This window comes from Schistocerca cancellata, chromosome 6 (genome assembly GCF_023864275.1).
Source record: "Schistocerca cancellata isolate TAMUIC-IGC-003103 chromosome 6, iqSchCanc2.1, whole genome shotgun sequence".
In the NCBI taxonomy this organism is placed as follows: domain Eukaryota; kingdom Metazoa; phylum Arthropoda; class Insecta; order Orthoptera; family Acrididae; genus Schistocerca; species Schistocerca cancellata.
This window is the reverse complement of record NC_064631.1, coordinates 511253294-511270129: the sequence shown is the minus strand read 5'-3', so window position 1 is coordinate 511270129 and position 16836 is coordinate 511253294. Positions and strand designations below refer to the sequence as shown.

The 16836-nt window shown below is 39.1% G+C and overlaps 1 protein-coding gene across 2 annotated transcripts in view; it reads left to right on the top strand.

The window, feature by feature from the left end:
- LOC126190945 (NBAS subunit of NRZ tethering complex-like) overlaps window positions 1–16836 on the top strand; it is a 410919-nt gene that overhangs the window by 61554 nt on the left and 332529 nt on the right. For both annotated transcript variants that reach the window (XM_049931590.1, XM_049931589.1), the window contains exons 9-11: window positions 1427–1580; window positions 2126–2338; window positions 10011–10199. In XM_049931590.1, the coding sequence (XP_049787547.1) occupies window positions 1427–1580; window positions 2126–2338; window positions 10011–10199 (556 nt within the window). The remainder of the gene's footprint in view (window positions 1–1426; window positions 1581–2125; window positions 2339–10010; window positions 10200–16836) is intronic.

Genomic DNA, 16836 nt, shown 5'->3' with positions numbered 1-16836 from the left:
TCATTAATGCATACAACAACAGTAATGACTTCAGCATCACGACCCACACCGTTGGGAACTGTCTCGCCAATTTATCCTCTGTTATTGCAATACACTGGGCTTAAAACTCAAGTTGTTTACTTTCCATTTCCCTTAAAACTTTATTTTCCTCTTGCCCAGTAACATTAACCTTACTCCCTAAGGTGTTTACTCACTTGCGCAGCTCTGTGTGTCTCACGAGCTGCTCACAAGTACGTTATTCACAAGTGTGCACATTGCTCACAAGCATTTCATGTACTGCTTAGAGGGAGCTGTCTGTTGGTTTTTCTACTGGTTTTTCCACTCAGGCTTGGTGGAAACAGAACTGTTTGCACTAATTAGTGTGAACATGCTCACAAGCACTGTAACTCGCAGAATGCTATGGTGTGGCTCACTGCGTCACTTTTTCTTTCTTTCTTTTTTTTTTAAGTTGTTCATCAGCTAATCGCAAACACATTGCTAACCTGTGTGTATGTACATTTACCTTCATTCCCTGGTCTTGCCTCTGCTCCCTCTCTCCCATGTTCCCTCTGTGCCCCATGTTCCCTCTGAGCCCCACGTCTCTCCCGGTGCTCCACTTCACCTCTGTGGCCCCCGCCACCGTCCTCTCTGTGCTCCACCCCCCCCCCCCCTCACTGTGCCCCCCTCCCCTGCCTCCTCAGTGGTTCCTCACCTGCCCTATGTCAAGCCCTTCTCTGTGTACCCTCCTGGCCCTCTTGACCTCTATAGTGTCCCCCATACTGTCCCTCCTTCTGTGCTTCACACTCCTCACCTCCCTTGCATGTTGCTCTACCCCTTCCCTTTGTTCTCATTTCAGTTTTCACTCCAGGTTTCTTGTGCTAAAACCCTTTAGATACCATTTCCTCACCTCCCCTCCTTCTTGTGAGTACCACCGTCTTCAGTCTTCATTTTGTCATTGCCCCCATCCCAGACTATGTTCCCACCTTCTCATTGCCTTGTACACCTTCCACTCCTTAGTTGCGACAGACCATTGATTTGCCTCTTCCTGTCAGCCTCAGTGTTTGTGCGTAACTGACAATAGAAAAATATGTAATGAGCAGAGATGAATCGAATGGAAAGATAAGAAAGGTCCATCGAAGCAGAAGGTGAAAAAATTGATGGATGTGGTGGACTGAGATGATCATGGCAGAATCTGGTGGTGGAGTTAGCAGTGGATGGAATGTAAATGGGGGCAATAGCAAGTGGTTCTTCAGTAAGTCTGCTGCTGATGCTTCCCCTTATCCTTCTGGAAGTGAACTAGTGTGATACCTCTGTAGAGGTAACTGCTGAGATGATATTGATTTCCAACCTATCTTCCTTCCACAAACATCATGTGCATAGTTGTAAAATGTGAGTATTATAAGTAAGAAACAGATCATGTGTCTATCTTTTGTTATTTCAATTTCAGGCTTTTTAGGTATTGGAATCTTCATGACCAGCCAGATTTCAGTGCTAGAAATCCTCAGCTTTCATATATGGCAGATAGAAAGCGATATCGTTTCAATTCCAAATTTGCTGATTTGGATTTCTATCCTGTAGATGCAAATTGGTGGTCAGAGAAGGTGAGCAAAGTAAAAGTATTCTTCAACCGTTAATTTTTGTTGGTGAAATAAATGGTGATGACTGATCGAGATGACATATGATAGCGTATTGCACATATAATGTGATGCGATATTGGAATTCTGCTGTGCTTCCCCCATCACTCATTTAGATCACGCAGTGTTTTAACAACAGTCAAATTGTAAATTGTATATCAGTTGCACTTGTTGCTTCTGGTTTATGCCTTTTTATATCATTTACCAAGTTTTATGCAGTTATGATTAAAGCGCAGCAGGCAAATTTTGTTACAGGATATTTGAATTTATTGCAGATACACAATACGCCATTTTTTTTTTATTTATTTTTTTTTTTTTTTTTTATGGCACTGACCTATTCAGCAGAATAATTCATTTCTAAATAGGACAACAACAAAAATTTTGTATAAATATTCCTTTTTTGATTCCTAACAAAGGCGCTAGAGAGATTTTATTTGAATCTGTTGATTACTTCGAACATAGACTTTTTCTTTGTTTTACAGTGAGCTTATCTTTTCTGTTCCCATAACCAGGCAGTTATCATCGCAAGACACTCAGGTGCTGTGAGTGTGTGTTCAGTGAGATCACTTAATAATCTACTGGGAGAATCACCAGAGTTCCTTGCTGGACCTCCCCAGGTCTCGGCTCTGTGCAATGACCGTGGTTTCTTGGGACTTGAATGTGAGATGATTCTTACTTCAAAGAAATTAAGAGATGATGATGATGGAGTGGGATCTGTGGACACAGTAAGTCAAATTTTATATATTTTACTATGATATGGCATGAGAGCTATGCTAGCAAATGAAAGAAATACCAATGATCATTTTTGTTTCTTTGTTGTTCCCATGGACACCAGAATTGTTCTCAAATTGTCATGGATTATTTATGAAAAATTTCAGTTGCAAATGTGTAGGTGCAGTTTGAATCCAGCTCTTGAATACTTACTTATACAACAAAAAATTTGGAACAATCCACCCTATTCATATATTGCATTACAGAATTGAATAACCTGTTTTTCAAGTAAGAGAGAAAAAATTTGAAGAGAACCAAATTTTAATTCTCTTGAAAACCTTATCTTTAGTTTCTACTCTTCTGTATTTCTAACCAGATTAATAACACCACTTGCCATCCACAAGAAATACCAACTCCGCTTGATGTATGTTAAATGGAAGATGGTTAATATTGTAAGGGGAACTGGTGGAGATGGGTTGGGGGGATGTCATGCAGCACCAATTAATCAGCTTGTAATTCCAAAAACTTTATTATCCCCCCCCCCCCCCCCCCCCCCCCACTATAGCTCAGTACAAGAATCAGCAGCTTGGCAAAGGATTTTAGCGGCCTCCTGTGTTTTGTCACCCTGCAATGTTGACAGGGCACAGCGTCGGCTAGGCAGTGGCCCATGAAACAACGGCTTTCGGCTTCCATCATTAGTGACTCCAGCTCTGGGTGACCTCAGCTAATTGCGGCCATGAACATTATGGCCTGGCTTGTGCACCCTGCACTCCCCCCCCCCCCCCCCCCCTTCCCTCTCCCGCCGCCAGTCGATGGCTGGCAAGCTTCTTCCTAGGGCCGGTGCTAGCCCATTGTGGCAGCTACTCCAGGTTCTGCAGTCGTATTGTGGCCTGTGGACAGCATTATAGATGGCAGCCAAGTGACACAGTGCCCTGGCGATAGAGCTGTGATACTAAGAGAGGTGACTTTTGTATAAATGGATAGGTATTTACCATAGTGTAAGATGACTGCGAATGTAAGACAACCCCCCTTTTATTTTAAGAGGCTCCTCGAGAAAAATTAATTTTTTAACATATTCTGGCTAATCAAAATTACAAACTTTTATTGATGCAATGTATCTGCATGTAAAGTTTACGTAACACCTATTCTGAACTTAAGCTAATTATTGATTGTCTACATTTTTGTAGTATATGGAGAAATAAAAAACAAAAATAAATTGTTTGTTTAATTTTTATCTTCACTGCATTATTTGTTTACTTAACCTGTTGTTTTTGGTATCACTGTTTTTAATCGTCGTCATTGTCATCCTAACAGAGCAGCTGTGAAATTTATATTTTCGTTGTCACAAATATTTGGCTGCTTTTTCCGAATAACTTGCAATTTCTGTGGTTGTGGTTATAGTGTCACCTGAGAACACAGTTGTTTGTTTTTCTGAATGCTCGGCGGATTTTGATTATATATTGACTTGAGAATGTGCCTTCGGTACACACACCATCAGATTATTTGACTTGTCACTCTAACGAAGTAGGCGAGTGTCAGCAATATGTCTCGTGGTCTTATCGTGGCGTGTTTATCTTCTGCCGTTAGGTCAGACAATAGAAGTGCCACTTGCATGCTTACAGTAGCAGATTGACGGTGACCAACTTTAAATAGAACTTGATTAATTTTCACACATATTTATTAAAATAATAAAAAGCATAGACATTGCGTAACTTGATTCTCAATGCTGTTTACAATTGACAGTATGAAGTTCCTTTGGTCTTGGTACGTTAATCTTACTCTCACATGTCTCTGATACTTGACAAAAGTGTCTATACATTTATCTTCATGGCTATGTACAGGAATATGATAATCTTATTAGGCGCAGACTGAAACTTGACTATAGACTGGTACAGACAAATGCAGACTAATGCAGACTGACTAATCGGAGGTCTGTACACTCGTTATAATACCTCGCGCGTTCAGGTATCACTGCACGAGTGTGATCCGCGAGGAGAAAAGGTTCTACATTAGCAGCAATCTCATTGGCTGCGTTACATATTAATAGGCGGATCGGCGGAAGCGGAATTCGGTCTGTCTCTAAGGCAGCGCCATCTCGTAGTGCGGAGACGGACGAGCGCTGTGCCTGCGCTGTTGTGCTTAGCGGGGCGCGCTCTAGTGGGAAAGTTGTGTACGCACTGACTACGTGGAACTATGTACACAACAGTTACATTGTCTCTTGTTTCCAAACATATTGTCTGCTTGCTGCTCTCTCATTGGCTTTATACAACCAGCAACTGACACCCACCCTATCATTCTCATCATACCTAATGGTAAGTGCTGACAAAATTTCTGCATGAAATACATGGTATGCCACTGACCCCAGTCTGATCGTTTAGCTGAAATGTATGCTGTTGTTGAGTACTTGTGCAGTTTTACAATCAATTCAGTTCTGAGTACAAATGGATTCAGACAAACTGCAATTTAAACGTGTTACATGCTCATAAAAAGCCAAAGTATGCAGCATACATTCCCATGGTTGGCTGCAATGATGAAATTCACTGCCTGCGTACTCTTCCCTCCCCACACTCATTGTAATTCTCACCAAGCTGGCATCACATTCCATAGTGCTGTGCTGGCACAACAGTGAGACATGGATGGAAATATCTTCTAGCGTGCAGATCATATATAACAGCAGCAACTAATAAGTAAATAAAAGGTGGCAGTCACAATTCAGTCCAATTCTCAAACTTCCGCTCATCCTGCAATATAGTGATGTCTGTTGGTGCACTCTCCACGACGGGTCTTTCCACTGTAAATTATTCTTGCGATAACAATTGTAGTCAGTCTAATGTGACTGTTAGAGTTTTAATTCTGGATTAATTTTCTTTCTTGTTTTATCTTAATGTCATATCTTGCTCTAAAGCTGATTAAAAGTGGTAATGTATTTCTCCGGTATTCTAATACATGAACAGCAACCGAATTTCTCATTTGCAACCTTCTTGGTTAAACATTACAGTTTCTCATAATCAATAAAATATTGACTCTGAGTTCAGAATAAAGTAATGGTTTTTGAAGGACAAGATTTTAGCTTTTGAAGTGTCACCTTTACTTGAGAACCAGCATAAATGTTTGTCTACAATATCCATACATGTATGAGAGCTTGTACTGAAAACCTGTTCAGATACAACAAAAGTTTGTTAAGTTGATAGAATTTAATGTAATTTCCTCCTGTTTTTCAAAAAATTGTCAATTTTCTTGTGTATCTCTTGCACTGGCGCCGCGAGTCAAATGTCACGTGATTGTTTGAACAAAGTCAATACTGTATCAACTGCTTCAGCTTATTGGGAAATCTCGAGCCTATGCAAACTCAAGTATTGTTTGCAAAGTACTACCTTTCTGGATTTTTCAAAATAAATTTGTGCAAAATCTCAACAGCCAAAGCTTCATCTGTAAGTGCAAGATGACCCCATATTGATCTATTAAACAATGTAAAAACATTGACCTTCACAGCAACAGTTTAATCTGTGAATAAGATGACCCCATATTTTTCCAATGATGAGGTTGGGAAAAAAATTCATATTATAAACAGCTAAATATGGTGTATGCTTTCGAGCTGCACTGTTTGGGTTTTGCTATTCCTTGCGGCACACATGTGCTAAACGTTTCGGTGGCCAATAGTGTGGAAAGGCTGAGGGCATCTACCGATTGGGTACTGCATTGTCAGCTGTTTTCACACCTTGACAGGCTGCCTTGCTTTGCAGCATTGCAAAGGCTGTGTTATATTTTCTAAAGTGCAAGTATAACACCTGCACTTGCCTTTGGTTGGCATGGCTGCAGTTCATTTTCAACTTTGCACATTTATGACCAAACACAGTCGATGTGCTGCATTGCTCTCTCCTTTAACAAGATCTGGTCCCTCGGGTTGCCTTGAGCTAGGTTATCCTTATGCAAACCAGAGTGACAAGTTCTCTGGCAGCTGGCCAAGTTGGCTCTAGTTCACTCATTCACTCAAAAATGCTCTTACTACTGCATTTAGTTATGCTATGCTTATTGTAAGCTGTGGCAGTTCCTTTTTAGCTTACCTTAACTTAGTTATGGTTCTGTCTGCTACCTCTTAGGCTCCGAGAATCCAGTCTGGCAGGATTTGAGCAGTGGGTTGATCCAATGTTTGTCTCGTGTTCCACTTCTTGCATATGTAAACAAGATTAAGCAATGGAAAATCCAGGATGGAATGTAACAGTATTATGAAAAGGGTAATTGATACTCACCATATAGCGAGATGCCGAGTCGCAGGTAGGCACAACAAAAAGACTTACACAAAATGAGCTTTTGGCCACACATGACCACAGTCTGCTTCAGTTGCCAGAGTTGTGTGTGTGTGTGTGTGTGTGTGTGTGTTCCGTCTTTTTTCAACAAAGGCCTTGTTGGCCAAAATCTCTCTTTGTTGTACCTATCTGTGACTCGACGTCTCTGCTATGTGTTGAGTAGCAACTGTCCGTTTCATAATATGTAAACAAGAACTGTGCTTCAGAGTAAATGTCATTATGGTGTTTGGTATGACAGTGGTCAATATTGTCTCTTTCTGGTACTGGTTTTGAGTGTACTGATCCACATGTTACATTAATGTCTCCATGGAGATTTGCCCTTCGTGCTCGATAAAGAGTTTGTCGACAGATTGAATTAACTCGGGTCCTAAAGCCTTACTCAAAGCAGCCAGGTTTGTGGCTGGTAACACTGTCAAGCCTCCCTCTGGCCAATACAGCTGATACTGTAAAAAGCTCAGATGTGTTATTCCCAAAATTGTGGCAAATAGAAGGAAATTAGGTCTCATTATTTTCATTGATGTCTCTTTTATTAGCAATCCACTCCTGTCCAGTTCCAGCCTTTCCTCTGCCATGAGCTTCCCCTCTTCATAGCAGCTGGCTTTTACTATTACTTTTTCGAATTTTGAGTACAAACAGTGTGCCTCCACCTGCTGGAAGCACAGCTCAGGCCTAATTACCTCTTTCACACAATACTTTCCCGTTTTCCGACCCAGCAGTAACTTCACTGCACAGCAGTCCTGACCCTCTCTAACAACCATGCTTGGACAACTGTAACTTCATCCCTGTAACCTTACGTAAGTCCACTTCCTCCATTTCTACATTCCCACTCTTGTCCTTTGCAATTAGCAACATTCGCTGCACCCTTACCATGACAAACTTCTTCCTTCAGCATCTCCCACTTGGTGGAATATGCATGTAATAAGTAACATTGGTATTATGCTTACTTTTACACTACTGAAAGGAGTCTGAAATGTACATGAAATTACAATTAAATCAATACAATGAAATGACTACCCTTAGCTGCATACAGGTGTTGATATATGTCAATGGGGACAGTTGAAAATGTGTGCCCCAACTGGAACTCGAACCTGGGATTTCCTGCTTACATGGCAGACCCTCTATCCATCTGAGCCACCGAGGACACAGAGGATAGTGCGACTGCAGGGATTTATCTGTGGCACGCCTCCTGTGAGACCCACATTCCCAGAGAATGTTACTAGAGATATGTTGATGATATGTTGCAGCTATTTGATGAAGAAAAAAAAAGGAGGAGATTGGAGCTTCCTGGCAGATTAAAACTGTGTGGCGGACTGAGACTCGAACTCTGGACCTTTGCCTTTCGCGGGCAAGTGCTCTACCATCTGAGCTACCCAAGCACGACTCACGCCCCATCCTCGCAACTTTACTTCTGCCAGTACCTCATCTCCTACTTTCCAAACTTTACAGAAGCTCTCCTGTGAACCTTGCAGAACTAGCACTCCTGAAAGAAAGGATATTGCGGAGACATGGCTTAGCCACAGCCTTGGTGATGTTTCCAGAATGAGATTTTCACTCTGCAGTGAAGTGTGCGCTGATATGAAACGGCACACAGTTTTAATCTGCCAGGAAGTTTCATATGAAACGGCACACAGTTTTAATCTGCCAGGAAGTTTCATATCAGCGCACACTCCGCTGCAGAGTGAAAATCTCATTCAGGAGATTGAAGAACTATTAGCAGGATTCAGTTTTTTCCCCAAAAACAAAAAATTTACAGTAGAACATAAGACGAGAAAAGCATAAATTTCTTGGATCTTAAAATCACCAGCCACCAACAAAACCAGCATACACAGAAAACACGCATGCACAGATGTAACACTGACAACTGATCGTGCCGTCCCACCACACAGAAACATGCTTCATTTAGGTCCATGCTACTTAGAATACACTGTCTTGGTTTAGAATAAAACCGCCTCAGGAATGAGATAGGTACAACAAAGAGTATTGCCATAAGCAATGGCTACACAGCCAAATGATTGACAATTCAAACAGTTACATAAATGGCCACACTGTGAAAGAAGAGAAAATATTTGCCAATATCCCATACCTGGATCCCATATCACAAAAAATAGCTGACCTTAAAAAAAAAAAGAAAAAAAAATGTAACTGTTGTGTTCTCAACTAACAGTAAATTAGGAAACTTACTTGTCCATACCATAAAATAAAATAAAATAAAATAAACATACATGAAACAACAATAGAATGGACAAAGTATCATGCTCCAGTTGTTCTGCCTACTATGTAGGGAAAACAGGCAGAAATTTCATGACCCATTTTCAAAAACTTGTAAATGTTTTGAGTCTCAATCACTGTAAAAAATTAGTTATTGCACAATGTTTGTTGGAAACAAAACATGTCATTAGCAGACTAGAGAACAATTTGGTAGTACTTCATAATGAAGCCAACGGTAAGACCCTAAATCTGTTAGAACAATTGGAGATATACCTCCACAAAATCAAAAAATCAGCATCTATGTTAAATGAACTAACAGATTTTGCTAGCCACAGTTATTTAAGTAATTTTAAAGACCTATTTCAAAGCTATCCCTTGCATGTGTCAATTGTTTAACAATTAGATCTCTGGCACTATGAATAAATTCATCTTTGATCACACCATGCACAAAAAATCTCTAAAGTGTTTATAAACATGTGTATGCAAATATGACTCTTGAGTGAAGAGTTCTGTATGAACAGGATGGAGAAAATAATCTGTGACAGTGTCAAAAAGTTAAAAACACTTTTCTTGGGTTATGTAGTAAGTTCCCATTGTTAATTTTTCCCACTATTTCGCACAGATTTTCCACGTTTGACTTAAGAAATAAATAACCTAACATCAAACCTTTTATGACAGTAATATGCATTTCACCTCGTTCCATTCAAGAGAAAGAATAAAGCATGTATTAAGACAAATAACACCTGATGATGAGCCTACAGGGTCTGAAATGCAGCGTGTATCTAATGAAACACGAAAAGTTGTGACCGAAGGCTTTTTTTAATTCATACTTCCAGCGTATTGAATACAGTCATGTTTGAATCTGCAAAATATGGATAAAATTAAGCATAATTTTTTGTAGCTTTTTAGTGTTGATTTTCATGTGTTTGCTATATGTTTGAAGTTCTCCTGCCTACTGTTTGTTTTTGACGCCATTTTCATTGCTTAATTGTTCTCATTTACTTAAGAAGCCCCCTTATTCTAAAATTTCAGACCCAATATAATTTTTGCTAGGTTTACTGTCTTGAAATTTCTGTTTCAGTTTGTTTAACGTGACTCACATTAGTATATGCTTTAACTTTCATTTTATAAACAGTCTGTTTTTAGTGGATATTTACAATTATTGTTTTAGGAGAGCAGTGATGACGATGAAGAAAGTTCACTCTTGAGTAAATCTGCATATATTTTACGTTCTGGTGTGTATATGATAACAGACATTGAAAGATTCCAACCAAGAAGGAAAAAACCGAAATTGCTGTATAGAACATACAGGCTTTTGGGTCTGAAAAGTACCACACCAGAAGAACTTTATGCTAGAAAGGTATTATGAAAGTTATAGATGAAATAAAGAGTACAATAATTTTTAAGTATTATATGTTTTAAATTATATTTAATCATTTGTATAAGTTTTCAGTTCTTCTGCTTGTTGAGTATTCTGTAGTTTTTATTGATTTGTATGGTTTGTTCATGACTAGTATAACTCAGTATAACCACAATTTGTCAAGAACTTACTGAACTTACTGAACATAACAGATCTATACAAGACAAATCTCATAATCCTCCAAGTGACTGTTACATGTGACACTTTTTTATCTGGTATCTTCATTAAAGTACTAGGAGAGACATAGGAAATAAATCAAATGTACTATTATTGAACTGGAATTACTATTTTGTTTCTTCTAGCTGATTTATGTTCTCATGTTTTAGATATGTAATCTGCTAACGTTTACTGTCATAAACATCTGTAACATGCATGCAGTAATCATACAAGGGTAAATGTGAGGATTTTATTAGTTAATGTCTGCTGTACAAGCAATTTTTGGATTTGCTCTTTAAACTGGACCTTTGTATTGACTATGGAAGAGATTACTAACTGTGTTAGTTTAATCCTGGTACCACAAGAAAATCACAAGATGTAGTCACTTACTGTCTTACAATGGATAATATAAATGTAGAGCATGAATTTGCAGTACATTGCATTTATGGAGTCTTATTATGAAATATTTATGATGTTGTTTGTCTCTGGTGCACATAAAACTGAGCATGCATCTTAATAGCAACATGAGAGCATGCATCTTAATAGCAACATGAGTAGCATATATAGGATTAAGTGTGTATTGAAAATTGTATTTTTGGCTTAAATGATTGTAATATGATTGTAACAAGAGCTCTGCTGTTCGGTTCGGCATAGTTCTGTTATGCACTTGCTCTGCCAGCCGTAACACTTTCCACACACTCATTTATCAGGTAAAAGCCACATTCTGAGGCTGAAAGCTGGAGAAGTTTGTATTCGGTCATATTGCAGAGAGACTATGCGTTCATATATTGTGTACCTCTACAGGGAGGAAACGTAGCACAGCATTAAATGCTTGGGGAAGCTGCACATTAAGAAAGCTATTCCATTACATTCTTTAGCCTTCCATCTGTTTTGCTATGCTAACACTATCCTACAATTTGCAGTGGTAAGCCATTAATGGACAGTATTATGTTGGGCAGACACTAGAACAATGCTGGATTGAATACAAGATATGTCTGTGATTATGTTATCCAGAGAAATTGGAAGTAGCTGAACAGACATTGGAAAATGAGCCAGAAATAAGATTCAAAGACACTTCTGTCAGCAAGACTGCAAACAGTTTCTGGGAGAATATAATTAAAGAAAATATAGATATAAGAAATCTGATAATACCACCAATAAAGATGACATTTCATAAATAAAGATGGTGTTTTGCAACTGAGTACAGCATGAAACTTGGCCATCTAGAGATTAAAGTGGATGTGGCTGGTGCGAGACAAAAACCTCCCCTTGTACAGTAATGAAATGAGCAATGGTGACATCATAGCCTGTACCATATGGCTGTATAAGAAGAATGAGGGCAGTAACCATATGGTAGACAGTGGCCAAGAAGTGCTGTGCCTAAAGGTTGTAGATGTGTAACCATTTGACACTGTTGGAAAAAACTAAAAGGAACTACAAATATGTAAGGAACCTGTTCAGAATTAATATAAGTTTTTTGTAATTTTTTGGTGACTTTCATATTCACTCACTGTCTTTGATAAAACACCTTATTCCTAGGTGTAGATTAATTATGGTTAGCTTCCAGTGACTCGTCTCTGTAAATTCATTACAAACATCCATCCTAGGTTTTCCCTATGAGAGCAAATAAAAACTCTCAGTGACCAAAACTGAGGTGAATCTATGAATGTATAGGTATGATGTGATGTGCGTATTCTCAGTCAAAATAACTACAGAAGCTACCATCTCCTGGTATATGCTATCAGTGGATGCAATATACTGAGAAGGCTGTCTCAGCTAATTCATGATCCTCAAAAAAACCTGACAGCAGTCATGGCAGTTCTGCAATTGCAGTAGCTCACTGGATGAGAAAAAATGGATACATTTCAGTTGGACCTGAAAAACTGTAGAACAAGTCACACCATAATCTTCTTCTCTTTGGGCCTTCCTAGATGGAAGCCCATACCATGGCGGTCTGAGGAAGCAGCAGCTGCCATTACAGAATGTAGAAGAGCATTTTGAAGCTGTACATACAACACATAAATGAACTACTTAATATCATTTAAATGACTGGGTGAAAGCACATTTTTAATTAAAAATGAGAGTACACGCCTGATTTTCTCATGTATAAAATATAAACTCTGCTGCATTTGTGGCCATTGGCTGCATACAGAAATCTCTGATAATGGAGACATTAGCACCAGTCCCCTGAATATAATGAAACATCTAGCAGCACATCTTGCAGAAATGCTTGCATTGAGCAGCCAGTACACTACCTTCACAGGTCAATGCCTGGCAAAATGTAGCACTTTATGCTTGTGCTCCTTACACCTAGAAACTTATGTCCTTTTTAATTAATAGGGACTCAATAGCCCTTCAGATTTGTGTCAGAATTTCCCCCATGATCCAACACAATGCACAATCAATAATTTTATTTTGAGTTCTTCCATTGGTCCATGTTTGTGTAGAAAACAACAATATGGGACTGTGGGTATGCCTTGATGCAAAGCACTTTTATTATTTATTTATTCCCAAACTAGTTTCAGCAATAATATCGCCGTCACCAGTGTGGTTTCTTTGATTCTAAAACATGCAAAAATATCATCCTTTATAAACAATGTAAAACATTATTACATGTGTGCTGTTTGGTTCCAGATATTGTTTTTTGTCAATAATTTCATGATACCTTATTTACTATATACCGTATTTACTCGAATCTAAGCCGCACCCGAAAAATGATACTAGAAATCGAGGAAAAAAAAATTTCCCGAATCTAAGCCGCACCTGAAATTTGAGACTCGAAATTCAAGGGGAGATAAAAGTTTTAGGCCGCACCCCCAAATCGAAACAAAGTTGGTCCATTGTAATATGAGAAACAATTTATGTCGAATGAATGGCGATACAGCTACAGTTGTTTGGTTCGAGTCGTAAGCTTAGAAGTTAAGCTTTACCAGGTAGCCATTGCTATGCGTCAGGCGCTCCGTACATATTTATACGGGTACCCTTCCTTTTTCACGTGCTTCGTCTAGTTTGAATTCATCGCTTATTTTTCTTTGAGCTGATAAGTGCCGTTCTCTTTGTTATAGGTGTTTACGTCACTCTAAACTGAAAATGCATTACTGTACTGTGTCATGCATTGTTTGTCACATTCTGATAATGAGTGTTTACGGCCTATTGCCGCTCGCGGCATGGCTTGCTTTTGTGCGCGCTACCGCCGCTTACAATAAAAAAAAAGAAAAGAGAGAGAGAGAAGAATCGTCTCATTAGCGAAACAATGGGAAGAGACTGCTATTTGTTGTTACTTACACTGCTGCTTTCTTTGATAATGATCTATAAGAACCAAATAATAGACTGCGTATGATAGAAGTAGGTTTAATAATGAATAGGAAAATAGGAGTGCAGGTAAGCTACTACAAACAGCATAGTGAACGCATTATTGTGGCCAAGATAGATACGAAGCCCACATCTACTACAGTAGTACAAGTTTATATGCCAACTAGCTCTGCAGATGACGAAGAAATTGAAGAAATATATGATGAAATAAAAGAAATTATTCAGATAGGAAGGGAGACGAAAATTTAATAGTCATGGGTGACTGGAATTAGAGTGTAGGAAAAGGGAGAGAAGGAAACGTAGTAGGTGAATATGGATTGGGGCTAAGAAATGAAAGAGGGAGCCGCCTGGTAGAATTTTGCACAGAGCACAACTTAATCATAGCTAACACTTGGTTTAAGAATCATGATAGAAGGTTGTATACATGGAAGAACCCTGGAGATACTAAAAGATATCAGATAGATTATATAATGGTAAGACAGAGATTTAGGAACCAGGTTTTAAATTGTAAGACATTTCCAGGGGCAGATGTGGACTCTGACCACAATCTATTGGTTATGACCTGTAGATTAAAACTGAAGAAACTGCAAAAAGGTGGGAATTTAAGGAGATGGGACCTGGATAAACTGAAAGAACCAGAGGTTGTACAGAGTTTCAGGGAGAGCATAAGGGAACAATTGACAGGAATGGGGGAAAGAAATACAGTAGAAGAAGAATGGATAGCTTTGAGGGATGAAGTAGTGAAGGCAGCAGAGGATCAAGTAGGTAAAAAGACGAGGGCTAGTAGAAATCCTTGGGTAACAGAAGAAATATTGAATTTAATTGATGAAAGGAGAAAATATAAAAATGCAGTAAATGAAGCAGGCAAAAAGGAATACAAACGTCTCAAAAATGAGATCGACAGGAAGTGCAAAATTGCTAAGCAGGGATGGCTAGAGGACAAATGTAAGGATGTAGAGGCTTATCTCACTAGGGGTAAGATAGATACTGCCTACAGGAAAATTAAAGAGACCTTTGGAGATAAGAGAACCACTTGTATGAACATCAAGAGCTCAGATGGAAACCCAGGTCTAAGCAAAGAAGGGAAAGCAGAAAGGTGGAAGGAGTATATAGAGGGTCTATACAAGGGCGATGCACTTGAGGACAATATTATGGAAATGGAGGAGGATGTAGATGAAGATGAAATGGGAGATACGATACTGCGTGAAGAGTTTGACAGAGCACTGAAAGACCTGAGTCGAAACAAGGCCCCCGGAGTAGACAACATTCCATTGGAACTACTGACGGCCTTGGGAGAGCCAGTCCTGACAAAACTCTACCATCTGGTGAGCAAGATGTATGAAACAGGCGAAATACCCTCAGACTTCAAGAAGAATATAATAATTCCAATCCCAAAGAAAGCAGGTGTTGACAGATGTGAAAATTACCGAACAATCAGTTTAATAAGCCACAGCTGCAAAATACTAACGCGAATTATTTACAGACGAATGGAAAAACTAGTAGAAGCCGACCTCGGGGAAGATCAGTTTGGATTCCGTAGAAATACTGGAACACGTGAGGCAATACTGACCTTACGACTTATCTTAGAAGAAAGATTAAGGAAAGGCAAACCTATGTTTCTAGCATTTGTAGACTTAGAGAAAGCTTTTGACAATGTTGACTGGAACACTCTCTTTCAAATTCAGAGAGTGGCAGGGGTAAAATACAGGGAGCGAAAGGCTATTTACAATTTGTACAGAAACCAGACGGCAGTTATAAGAGTCGAGGGACATGAAAGGGAAGCAGTGGTTAAGAAGGGAGTAAGACAGGGTTGTAGCCTCTCCCCGATGTTATTCAATCTGTATATTGAGCAAGCAGTAAAGGAAACAAAAGAAAAATTCGGCGTAGGTATTAAAATCCATGGAGAAGAAATAAAAACGTTGAGGTTCGCCGATGACATTGTAATTCTGTCAGAGACAGCAAAGGACTTGGAAGAGCAGTTGAACGGAATGGATGGTGTCATGAAAGGAGGGTATAAGATGAACATCAACAAAAGCAAAACGAGGATAATGGAATGTAGTCGAATTAATTCAGGTGATGCTGAGGGAATTAGATTAGGAAATGAGACACTTAAAGTAGTAAAGGAGTTTTGCTATTTGGGGAGCAAAATAACTGATGATGGTCGAAGTAGAGAGGATATAAAATGTAGACTGGCAATGGCAAGGAAAGCATTTCTGAAGAAGAGAAATTTGTTAACATCGAGTATAGATTTAAGTGTCAGGAAGTCATTTCTGAAAGTATTTGTATGGAGTGTAGCCATGTATGGAAGTGAAACATGGACAGTAAATAGTTTGGATAAGAAGAGAATAGAAGCTTTCGAAATGTGGTGCTACAGAAGAATGCTGAAGATTAGATGGGTAGATCACATAACTAATGAGGAAGTATTGAATAGGATTGGGGAGAAGAGAAGTTTGTGGCACAACTTGACCAGAAGAAGGGATCGGTTGGTAGGACATTTTCTGAGGCATCAAGGGATCACCAATTTAGTATTGGAGGGCAGCGTGGAGGGTAAAAATCGTAGGGGGAGACCAAGAGATGGGTACACTAAGCAGATTCTGAAGGATGTAGGTTGCAGTAGGTACTGGGAGATGAAGAAGCTTGCACAGGATAGAGTAGCATGAAGAGCTGCATCAAACCAGTCTCAGGACTGAAGACCATAACAACAACAACATGATAGAAGATGTTCTGAACGAGAGTTTAGCGACAATTTTTCTCCGTTGAAAATCTTTGCAGACACCTCTTTAGTACATTACATTCTGCACAGAAATTAATCATCATAGATTTAAAAATCTAGTCAATTGCCATGCTTCATTTCTGACTGTATCACTATTAGACATACGAATAATATGAATATAAACATGACATGATATGTATATTCTTCCGCGTTTGCTGTTGTCTCACTCTAGTTTCGTAGTTTATTAGGCAGACAGGATTTAAATGAGATAGCAGCAAACATGAAACAAATGCATGGCAAAATGTTTATATACGAATCACTCTTATGGTGAAGGAAATAGTGCATGTGATTCACAATTCATAAAAGTTCCTGTTAGCAACCATCTCTTCTCACAGG